Source organism: Macrotis lagotis, chromosome 8 (assembly GCF_037893015.1).
Source record: "Macrotis lagotis isolate mMagLag1 chromosome 8, bilby.v1.9.chrom.fasta, whole genome shotgun sequence".
Lineage (NCBI taxonomy): Eukaryota > Metazoa > Chordata > Mammalia > Peramelemorphia > Peramelidae > Macrotis > Macrotis lagotis.
In genome coordinates this window covers 84,114,055-84,126,814 of record NC_133665.1, presented here as the reverse complement: position 1 = coordinate 84,126,814, position 12,760 = coordinate 84,114,055, and the positions used below count along the sequence as shown (strand labels likewise).

General features: G+C 34.0%; 1 protein-coding gene across 2 annotated transcripts in view; it reads right to left on the bottom strand.

Annotated features, from left to right (window-relative positions):
- Window positions 1-12,760, bottom strand: part of CNTLN (centlein) — a 585,894-nt gene that overhangs the window by 269,220 nt on the left and 303,914 nt on the right. For both annotated transcript variants that reach the window (XM_074197564.1, XM_074197563.1), the window contains exon 8: window positions 9,373-9,567. In XM_074197564.1, the coding sequence (XP_074053665.1) occupies window positions 9,373-9,567 (195 nt within the window). The remainder of the gene's footprint in view (window positions 1-9,372; window positions 9,568-12,760) is intronic.

Sequence of the window (12,760 nt, the reverse complement as noted above, 5' to 3'; positions counted from 1 at the left end):
AAAAAATTATACTTGGCCCCTGAAGAGAGAATGAGGATCACAAAAAGTAGAAATTACATAGAGAATTTGAGGCTTTCCTGACACTTCTAGGTATCCAAAAATTGAATGGATTGAACCATGAAAGAGTATGCTCTCTAGCAGTAGAGAGATGTATGTGGAATGTGAATGATCCCTTGTGGAGGATTCAATACCCCTCTAAGGTGTCTGCAAAGAAATTGGACTAGGAGACCTGAAAGATTTTCTAATCCTGAGTTACTGATCATATCCTATCATTACTGGAACTATAGAAGCTCAAGTTGTACCAACACCAATACTTAAAAGAGTGAGCAAAGTTCATGGAAAAGAAGCCAGGCATTTTGAGGTGGCATTAGAGATTTGTCCTTATGGGTTTCAAGCCAACTCTGACTCATTCAGTAGATAAGAGTGACCAGAAGATAATGCTCTAAAGTCTAAGAAAACTGGAAAATTAAAGGAAAGAAAAAGTTTCAAATTGAAAGAAGACTAGTAGATTCTAACAGTTTCAAGCAGGAAGTCTTGTCACAGTTTCAAATCAAAAGTGAACTATAAGAGAACTTGCTATTTATTTTTCTACTTGGCTAAAACTTCTTTCTCTCCTTCTCTCTTGTTTCTGGCTCTCTGTTTCTCTTCTTGACTTGGGTGTAGTGAGCAATGTGTCATCTATGTTTATTGGGCATACATGGAGAATATCAATAGCTCAATTAAAGTATTATAAGTATGTTCTTTAATATTATTCCCTTTTCTGTCATTTTGCATTCACTACAATAGATGGATACAAGATCAAAAAGCATTTTGTTTAGGATTTCATGGTTTACAGTGACATATCTCAATTAAAGTCCTAGTAAAATGCTTCCTGAGATGCGTCATGATATAGTAAATATAGAACTGTCCTCAGAACTAGGGAAATCATGGATTCAAGTTTTGATTTTAACAAATAGAGCTATGTGATCCTAAGAAAGTCAGAGCCTCTCTTTAAAACTATAATTTGCAGAGACATTTGGAAAGTTACAGGGAACTACTTGCACTGTTAGAGTGAGCCTCGTCACCTGAGAGTTAACTGTACCTTTAAATAAAATGAGAAGTTCATTTTTTATCCCTACTCCTTTGATACTTCATCATATTTATCAAAGGTTATGCTGATAAGCTTGAACAGTGCCTACCAATCTGGAAAACTCTAAATAATGATTTGGAAACAAACTTTGTATCTGTTATCTGAAGACTAGTCAATCTAATGCAGAGAAGCTCAAAGCAAAAGGCTGGGCCAAAGGTAATATCATATAATTCAAATTAATAAAGACTTTGCTTTACATTTTGTATGACCAAAGTGAATTGTACATAGTGATTACAAAAAAAAAATTAAATGAGTCAGTAATCAAAGTATGTCAAGGAAATCAGTCAAAAGAAAGATGCTGGGAGAAAAGATGCAGGGAGAAAAGAATATGAATCTGGTACAGTGAGGAATTGGTCAGGAAGGCAGGTAGATTGTAGAAGTTAGAAGGGTCCATTGACTAGCTGTCAGGAGGCAAGACACAGAAGGTAAGAACCAGTTGGCCGAAGGTTAGGGGGAAAAAAGCAGAGAGAAGTCCAGAGAATTAAAAAGAGGCCAGTTATTTGCTTGTTTGTTAGCAGGGGGAAAGGGATAAATCCCAAATAAAAGGAAAAGAGAGGTCAGACATCCATTCCCAAGAAGTGAGAAGATCAGTTAGTGAAACTGAGAATATATAGAAAGGCCAGAAATTTCTACAGAGAGTATTTAAAAGGTCAGCAATCTATATTCTAGTAAATAAAATGCGAAAAAATGAAACAAAAGCCAAAGCAGCTAATCCTAAATCGACAGAATAAAAAGACTGCACACAATAGTTATTTGGCTATCCAGAGAGAATAGTCAATAAAGAAGTAAGTACCACACTAAAAAAATGGGCAAAAATGCAAAAATTATATATTCAAATTTGATTTAATAAATTATATGGCTTAGGAGGACCTATTCAAAAAAAGAACTTCCTGTAATTTCATCACTTAGCTTTTATCTTAGTAACATTACATCAGAATTTCATTGTGAATATGAAAGTCTCAAATGCATAGGAGGGGCAGCTAGGTGGTATAGTGGATAGACTACTGGTCCTGAAGTCAGGAGGCCCTGAGTTCAATTGTGAACTCACTTAATAGTTAGACACTTAATAGTTACTTAGCTGTGAGACCTTGGGCAAGTCACTTAACCCCATTGCTTTGCAAAAATCCAAAAAAAAAAAAAGAACAAATACAGAGTATGGGCACACAAGAGCTAATTACTGATTATTTATTACCCAATTACTAAAGTTTCTAAATAATCAGTTCCATTTGATTATATTCAACAAGCACTTGATTTCTTCTAGTGCCAGGTACTGTGAATGGCACAGAAGATAAAGACAAGAGATTAAATAGCCCTTATCCTTAAGCAAACTTACATTCTATTGTGGAATCTAAACCCATCTTTTTTCCTAAATGGCAAGAATGTTTCATCCATATTTTAATAAATATCTATATTGTAGAAGGCAGAGAAGGTCTCCTCATCAGCAGTCTGACTGCCTACCATTTCCTTTCTATTACCTGCCCTTGTTCCATGTTCTGAAACCATGACCCATGATCAAACCATTTGTTTTTCCTCCATTAAAATGTAATCTACCGGGGCGGCTAGGTGGCGTAGTGGATAAAGCACCGGCCTTGGAGTCAGGAGTACCTGGGTTCAAATCTGGTCTCAGACACTTAATAATTACCTAGCTGTGTGGCCTTGGGCAAGCCACTTAACCCCGTTTGCCTTCAAAAAAATTAAAAAAAATGTAATCTACCCAAGAGAAGAGACTATATTTTCTTTTGTATTTCTACACCTTGAATATATCATAAATACCTATCATAAATACCTTTCATTCAGCCATTCAAAAGATTTCTCCCAGGAGATTCTCTCTAAACTTATTTTATGTAAATAAAATTTGCTCATGCAAAGCCTTTTCAATTTTGTGCCATCAAAATAATCTTCTTTATTTTTTGTGATTGTCTCTCTCCTATTTGCTTAAAAATTCTTCCTTATTAAATCATGAAAATATTTGGTTAATTTCTCTTTTGATTTTATTTATTGTGATATAATTTTTAATATTGAGTTCATGTACTCTTTTATGACTTATTTTTTTATTATCACAATGGGGTTAAGTGACTTGCCCAAGGTCACATAGCTAGGTAATAAAGTATCTGAGTCACAGTTTGAATTCAGGTCCTTTTGACTCCAGGGTCCTATCCACTGTGCCACCTAGCTGCCCTTCTTTTGTGACTTATTGTGGCTTATGGCAGAAGATGAAGTTCTAAACCTAATTTTTATCAAGTTGCTTTATAGTTTTCCTAAAAGGGAGTTTTTCCTCTAAATTTATGATTGCAGATTTATCAACAATGGGTTATTAATTTTTCCTCATTTGCTTACAGTGGGCTCCTATTGTCATTTTTGATTAGTCATTATCTCTTGCCCTCCATATTCATTCTGTTGCAAAGACCTAGAAATTTCACATTTGCAATATCTCTCAAATATTTTTTCTCTCCCCTGAGAGAAATGGGGGGGGGTATTCTAGGGCAATCCCTCATCATCTCACATCTCAATTAGTACATTAGCCTGTTGGTGGGTCTGCCTGTCTCAAATTTCACCAAACTCTGATCATCCTTTCAGTTACCAGTTACCAAAGCATTTTTCCTAAAGTGCCAGTTTGACCATGTCACCTTTATACACAATAAACTCTCCCTACTGCCTCTAGGATATCTTCCTACTGTCTCTAGGATGAAACACTAGGAGCAAAATAAATGCTCCAATAGACTATTGTGCTATTAGAAACCAGAAAGGATGGGAATTCAGAGAAGCCTGGAAGGATTTGTATGAACTGATGATGAGTGAGATAAGCAGAATGAGAAGAACATTTTACACCCTAACAGCAACATGGGGGCGATGATCAACCTTGATGGACTTGCTCATTCGATCAGTGCAACAATCATGCATAATTTGGGGGTATCTGCTATGGAGAATACCATTTGTATCCAGAAAAAAAATTATGGAGTTCAAAGACCAAAGACTTTTACCTTTAATTTTAAAAAAATGTTATCTTTATTGTGTAATCTTGCTATCTCATATGTTTTTTCTTCTTAAGGATATGTTTTCTCTCTCAACACATTCAATTTAGATCAATGTATAGCATAGAAACAATGTAAAGACTAACAGATTGCCCTCTGTGGGGGGGGGGGGGAAGGAAGCAAGATTAGGGGGAAAAGTGTAAAATTCAAAATAAATAAAATCTGTCAAAAAAATGTTCTATTAGGCAGGTGTTCAAAGACCTCTCCTAATTTTCCAGTTTTCACACACCTTACCCCACAACATATACTCTTCAATCTGGCTTCCTTTAAGGACTAATTTCTCATTTTTTTATAGGAAGCCTTCCCCCAGCCTTCTCCATTCTAGAGGTTTTCTGCTTTTAATTAATTCTTATGTATCTTGTATATAGCTTGCTTTGTCTAGATCTGTTTACATATTGTCTCCCCCCCTGCCCCCCCCCCATTACATTGAGTTCCTTCAAGATAAATACTGTGTTTTGTCTATTTTTTTGTATCACCAAGATTTGGCACATAGCAGACACATAGCAGGTGCTTAATGAAAGTTTATTTCTTGATTCTATTGGTTTTGTTCCTTATCGATTGTTTTTACTTTTGTCTTATTGGATTATTAAACATTCATCTTTAAAGTTATAAATATTGGGCTTATATTTTCTTCCACTTGCTTCGTTTTTGCTGATTTTTATCACAATCTTCTTCTTCTACTTTTTTTTTTTAGTTATTGCTAGGCAATGGGGTTAAGTGGCTTGCCCAAGGTCACACAGCTAGGTAATTATTAAGTGTCTTAGGTCGGATTTAAATTCAGGTCCTCCTGACTCCAGGGCCGGTGCTCTATCCACTGCGCCACCTAGCCACCCCCACAATCTTCTTAAAATATAGTAATTGGTCCCTGCAATTAGCTTATACACATTTCTATATGAGCTACCTTCTTATCTCTTTCGCCCATATGTCTTTGTCTTATCCCAAATTATTTGAATTATATTAAATTTATTTCCTGATTCTTTCTTTTCATTTATCTATTTTTCCCCTTCCTTTCAACTTTCCCTTTCACTGTTCCCTGTTCAGAATGGTTCAAAATCTTTTATTCCTGAACACTCCTGTAGCAGCTAGAATAACTTAGAAATGTTTTCTTTAAATCAGTAATTATTAAACTTTCTGTGATATGAAACATTGGAAGACATGGACTAAGAATAATGTTTTTAAAGCATCAAATAAAACACATAAGAACGTAATTATATTATCAAGTAAAAGCTTATGAAAAACAAGAATAACTGTTTTAAATTAAAAAACTGTATGCTTTTCAAGTGGTTATGTACCCTTCATCTACAACACCCAAAGGAAAGGTTGGATAGGAAAGATAAGATAGTTTAAAATTTTGGTACTTTGTATTAAAATGAAATGATGCTAAATAAATAACTTTCTCTCTCTCCTTCAAACTACTGATCACATTGCAAATTCTTAATTTTCTACAGAGAGGTTCAAATTCCCATAGTATCAGACAAATTTATAGCTGAACAATATCACAAAAACACATTTAAAGTATAAATGATTTTGAAGTTTTATATACCATTTGAGATTATCTAAACTATTAATTCCTACCACTAGCAAAGATAATAAAAAAGGCAGTTACAAATTTTATGGTATTTAAGAAGAATTACATAGAAATTCTTACCTAGAAAAATAACTTAGGAAATTGTTTGTTGATTTTTGATATGACTACATTTCAGTGTTTTGTTTCTAAAGAAATCATCAATATGGCCTAACAATAGCAGCACCAACAATTAAAATTAGCTTAAATTAACACTTTAATTAGAAATTTTGGAATTCCCAGTAAATTGGAAATTTTGAACAATATATTACTCAGTAATATTTATGAAGTTAGGGATCCAATATTTAATTGTCCATCTCTCCAAAGTGTCTTATCAGACATTGAAAATATGTTTCAAATATCAAAATCAAAGTGAAATGAAGTTTATTTGGAATTGATTTTTTTTCATAAAAAAATTTGATTTAATTCTCTGGAAAAGGGATAGAGTCAATGGTTTATGAACTTAGATTACTAAATGTGCACATCATAGAAGGAGCATTAAAAGTCAGGAGAACCTAGATAAAATATCAGTTCTTCCACTGATTGTGATAGAGCATGAACATGTCATTTTACCTTTTCTAGTTTCCATCTCATGTTTAGAATCAGAGGGCTGAAAGAGATGGTCTGAGTTTCTTTACATCTCTAATAATCCATTATCTATAACCTAAATGTCTTAGTATTCTAAAAAAGAATGCAATACTATTCAAGCTCTACAAAGAAAATATATTTCTTTCTCATATGGCTCTAATCTCTAATGAAAGAAGATTTATGAATTAATTTTTTTTTAGTTTTTGCAAGGCAATGGGGTTAAGTGATTTACCCAAGATCACACAGCTAGGTAATTATTAAGTGTCTGAGGTCAGATTTGAACTCAGACCCTCCTAACTCCAGGGCTGGTGCTCTATCCACTGTGCCACCTAGCTGCCTCCTTGAATTAAATTTTTATAACACTCTAAACATTATTATTAATAGGTATAAATTTCATTTGAATATATATCATAAATAAGTGCTAATTTCATCTTGTTTTGGATGGTTATTTTGTAATGTGGAGGGGAAATTATAATTCAAGCGATATATATTCATTCAGTTTAAAGACCCTGTATTCAATGACATTAAATTATGAATTGAAAAGAAGGAAAGATTAAATATTTACTTTTGGGCATAGATATCAGCATAAATATATTTTTTTCTTATTGAGAGGCTGGAAAAGATAGAAATGGGAAATACTATTTCAGGTTGCAAAAAACCAGTTATGACATCCTACTTTCAAATTATAGTTTTATTTGTGAATCTTTAAATTCTCAATAGAAATACCTAACAGAATGGAAAATCTTAAGTCTATTGTAGCAAACCTGACTGAAAAAAAACAAAGAACAACTGACTAGAAATGAAAATATACAGAATAAAGGATAATCTAAAAGAAAAGCAAAAATATTAAAAGAAAATATGATCTTCATAAAAACAAAATTCTGATTTAGAAGACAGAATGTCCAAAGACTACTTAAGGATTATTGATCTCCCAGAATAATGTTACCATTTTAAAAAATCTGAACATAAAATGTATGAAATACCAGAAGAAAACTACCTAGAATTTCTGAATACTGCAGTCCCAATTGAAAGAATCCTCAGATCCCCCCCCAAAAAAAAATCCCTCAAAGACACTCGTAGTCAAATCTAATAATTCAGTGGCAAAAAACAAAAGAAAGAAAATTCATAAATACACAAGACTGTTTTGTGCACATCAGAAATTGCATTAGGGACTAAAATAATATTTTCTAATGGGCAAAGGAGTTCAAGATGCAAACCAAAGCGACATATCCTATAAATCTGATCCTAATTGTTAATTAAAAAAATAAGAATTCAATAAGGTAAAAATGTGTTTGAAACATTGTTACAAAGAGAACCAGACCTGACCAAATTATGAACTTAATCAAACACCAAAGACAACATAAATGAAAGACAGTAAAAAAGTAACAAAAAAAAACCAAATAATAGTAAAAAACAACATCAACAAAAAAGAGAAATCATTAAGATTCTCCAATATATAATTTGTCAAAGGAAACAAATTATTCTGAAAAGAATTACAAACTATTAATCCTATGAAATAATGCCTCAAATCACTAGTATTAAGAGAAAAACTAATCACAATCATCCTGAGTTTCTACCTCCTCACATTGCGCAAATTGGGAAGATGACAAAAAAAATGGGGGCAGTTAGATTGAGCAATGGCTAGAGCACTGGCCATGGAGTCAGGAGGATATGAGTTCAAATCTGAACTCAGACACTTAATAATTACCTAGCTGTATGACCTTGAGCAAGTCACTTAACCCCATTGCCTTGGAAAAACAAACAAAAAAAAGGACAAAAAAATGAGAATAGTCAGTTATGGAGGGCTTTATGATGACCACAGAGAAACATAGAAAAATCTTTATGAATTGATGCACAGTGAAGTCAGCAGAGACTGTAAAACAGTAAATACAATGACTATAGCAAAGAAAAAGAATCACCACTAAATTAAAAAAATGAAATTTACAAAATTTCAAAGAACAAGCATAATCTAAAAAAAGTGTATGAGAAGACATTCCCACCTCACTTTACCCTTTGGAAGAAGTGTGACAAATTGCTTATATTTTTGGACTTATTCAGTATATCGATCACTTATGATTTTTCCCCTCTTTTTCTGTCTTTAAAAATATTCTGGGGTGGCTAGGTGGTGCAGTGGACAGAGCACCGGCCCTGGAGTCAAGAGTACCTGAGTTCAAATCCAGCCTCAGACACTTAATAATTACCTAGCTGTGTGAACTTGGGCAAGCCACTTTTTAACCCCATTGCCTTGCAAAAACATATATATATATATATATATATATATACATATATATATATATATGTATATATATACATATATATATTCTATTCTTTTATACAAGAAATTACTCTCTATGAGTGAAAGGGAAGGAATATGAAGGGGAGATTATGATAATGTAAAAAAGAAATTAATAAAAACCTATTAATTAAATTGAGGAAAAAATTTAAGTTGTGTTTCATTCCTTGGATAAGAACTTTTATGCTGTCTAAGTCTAAGGACATAGTAAAGTAGTTCACTTCAGAAAATCATTTAGCATGTAAGATTTTTGACCATAAAATACCATTAATATTTCCAGTGTAGCTATTCTATAAAAAAAAAAAACTCTTAGGTTACATTTATTTTCTATGCCCCATAAAATGTAATAAAGTGAAAAAATTCTTAGTGGGGAAGGATTTGAAGTCACATTGAACCAGGAAAAAAAAATCTTAACACAAAGTCAAAGAAATCAAATTTTGAAAACATTTGAGTACCTTTTATTGCCTCTTTCATTAAGCATGAATATTATCAATACACAAAACTATTAATCTGCTTTATACTGATATAACTTTATACTTGGCAACTACAACCAAGTAATAACACATATGCTATCAAAAACTATGTTGCATAAATTAATCATTTATGTAATAACTTTGTGAAATATTTTAAGAATATATGGAAGTTACCTTTAATTTTTTTAATTTAGTTTCTATTTTTTGCAAGTATAGTTGGTTTTTTGAAGTTCTAATGAAAAGTGAGAAATAATCAAAGTTGATATAAATAAAATGCTTAAAACTGCTCTCACCTCTTCCATATTATTTAGAAAAAGGGTACGAGTAACTACATATGAAGTTTTTTCAAGTTCATCAATTTTTCTTGTCAGTTGCATGATATCCCGGTCCTTTTGAATTAGTTGATCCTTAACACAAATAATATTTTTCCGTAGCAGAGACTCAGTTGCTTTCTTTTCTTCAAAATTAATTTGTAATTCATTATAAAGCTGTTTGAAAAAAAATTTTAATCACATTACATTTTAAATATTCATTATTTGCCTATGAGATTTCATATTTGACAATACATTTAAAACAATATCAAGCACTCAAAAACTTAGTTTCACTAAGAAAATAAAACAAACTTTTAGAAGTTATGCAACAATATAAGATGCTTCAAAATTCAATGCAAGATTAATTGCTGGACCAAGGGTTTTGAAAATGAGGTTTTTTTAAGGGGTTTTTTTGCAATTCAAATGGGGTTAAATGGCTTGCCCAAGGCCACACTGCTAGTTAATTATTAAGTGTCTGAGACCGGATTTGAACCCAGGTACTCCTGACTTCAGGGCAGGTGCATTATCCACTGCACCACCTAGCCGCCCCTGAAAATGGGTTCTTATTAAAACCACGGAAGATATATAGACTACAGACAGACAGCATGGAGGCATAGAGAAAAACAGGAGAGCAGTCTAGAAACTTCAGAATACAAAGTATATTTGGGGAACACTTAAAAATACCATAGAGTTAGAGTAAATGGTACCTATTGGGGATATAATGGAAGATAAGATTGGGGACATAATGGAAGATATTACTGTTAAGGGAACCATCCCCTAGTCCCTCAGATTTGTAACTAAGGGTATCATACTTTACTCTTCACTATCTCTTACCTTCCATATTCAATTCGTTGCCAAGGTCTATCAATTTCAAGTTTGAGCACCTTTTCTTCTCTGTCACTGCTACTACTCTAATTCAGGCCCTCCTGAGGCATGCCTGTACCGTTTCAATAGTTTTCTGGTTGGTCTTACTGCTTACAAGTCTCTCTCCACTCTAAATCATTCTCTAACTACAAAAGCAATTTTTCTAAAGCACAGGTCAAACTATGCCAATCCCTCACCTCCACCATACTCCTTCTGTCACCTCCAAGATCAAATACAAAAAGCTTTATTTGGCACCCAAAGTCCTTCATAATCTAGCTTTCCTTCCCCCTCCCCTTTCTGGTCTGTCTTGCTACTCCCCTTTAATTCAGTGACATTAATGTCTTTGCTATTCTCTTGACTCTCGTCATTTTTTCTGGCTGTTCCTCATGCCTGAAATTTTCATCTTATATAAGATAACTTATATAAGTTAACTTGAATGCTGCTACTGTCTTCTATCCTGGGTCCCATGATGCAGAGGGTAAAAAGGTTAGATAGAATTAGAGTGAAGCTCCCAGGGCTGAGGTGGTGAAACTCAAAGTATCTAATGGATGAAGTGAGTCAAGGAAAAGGTCAAAGCTTATAGTCTCCTATTCTAACAGCCTCACCACCAGTGAATGGAATGCTGTTAAAAAAAAAGAGAGAGAATTTGGCCTTAGGTATCCAAAGTGAGAAAACTAATAAAATTATCTTGATTTTGTTTAATGATGACCAGCAAAACAGATAATTATTATTTAGAAGCTGATGAGCCAGTTAATTATTAAATATCTTTTTTCCTTACTCTTTCTTTAAAAAATTAACTGCTAGACAATTCCATTAATTAATTAACTAACTAATATATATATATATATATATATATATATACATATATATACATATGTGAATATAAATCAATATGAGCAATTTTGGTTTCCTCATTTACAAAATGAAGAATGGAGTTGGTTAATAGCTCAGATTAATGTAACACATTGTTTTATTCTAAAACAACTCTGAGAGAACTAAAAGTTACAGCGATTACTCCTATTTAACAAATGCAAAAACTGAGGCTCAGAGAAACCTGGTAACTTACTCAAGGTTGAAAAGTTAATAATCTGTTGAGGTGGAATTTGAAACAAATACTGTTTCAGTTTCCCAACACCACATTTATCACAATGGTTACTTCTAAATCTAAAATGTTTGATTTTACTGAATCTAATCTCTGGTGAGGGGGGTAAAAAAAACCTTTTTTTTTAACCAAGTCAGATTTCTAAAATATATGTAGAATTCATTCACATTAAGATAGTCCTCTATTAAAACAGCCAAGGAGAAAGATAACTTTATTTTTTTAGGAGAATGGGTGTATATGTTTATTTTTTCTTTTTTTTTAATTTTTTATTCTCATTTTGTACAAATGTTTTTTTACATTAATAAAATATTCTTGTTTAAGAGCAAACAAAATACCCCCTCCCCCCCATGAATATAGAATTGCTTGAGCGATAAAGTAAAGGGGAGAGAAAAAAAATTAAAATAAAAAATATTAATAATTGTAGGTATGGCCAGATGGCACAATGGACGAAGCACCAGCCCTGGAGCCACGAGCACCCGAGCCCACATCCAGGCCCGAGGCCCGTAGACCCAACAATCACCCAGCCATGTGACATGCAAGCCACCTGATCTCCACTGCCCCGCAAAAAAAACAAAAAGAAGAAAAAAAAAGACCCAAAATAAAATAAAATAGTAATAACAGTAGGAGTGGCTGGGTGGTGGACAGAGCATTGGCCCTTGAGCCAGGAGCACCCACCCGGGTCCAAATCCGGCCTCAGACATCCTAAGATCACACTGCTATGTGGCCCCAGGCAGGCCACCCAGCCCCACTTGCCCTGCACCCTCCCCCAAATAATAATAACAAAAAATGTGCTTCAGTCTTTGTTCCAACACCAGCAACTCTGTCATAGGTGGATCACATTCTTTATGGTAAATCCATCACAAAAGTTACTTCCATGTTTTTCCAACGTTGCCATTGCTGATTGCAACTCCCTCCTTTCTTATTTCTCCAGTACCATGTACTATATTTTCTTTCTCCTTTCACTCTGACTCTGCTGTAGGGTCGCTGAGTGGCGCAGCAGACAGATCCCTGGTCCTGGGGCCAAGAAGCCCTGAGCACCCATACCACCCCTTAGGCCAAGAATCCACCTGGCCCTATGGTCCTGGGCAGGCCATCCAATCCCAGCCCCTTGCATGAAGTAAAAATGAAAATGTGTTATATCTGACCACTCTCCCTCCATGGTCCATCCTCTCCTCCTTTATTCACATCCCCACCCCTTCCCCCTGCTCCCCCCTCCTTCTTACTCCAGATGTCTATACCCCCATTGAGTATATATGCTGCTTCCTCTCCTAGCCACCCCTGATGAGAGCGAAGTTTCCCTCATTCCCCCTTGCCTCTCCCCTTCCATATCATTGCAATAGCTCATTGTAATAAAGAAAAATCTTATTATATGAAATACCTTGGCCTATTCCCCCTCTCCTTTTT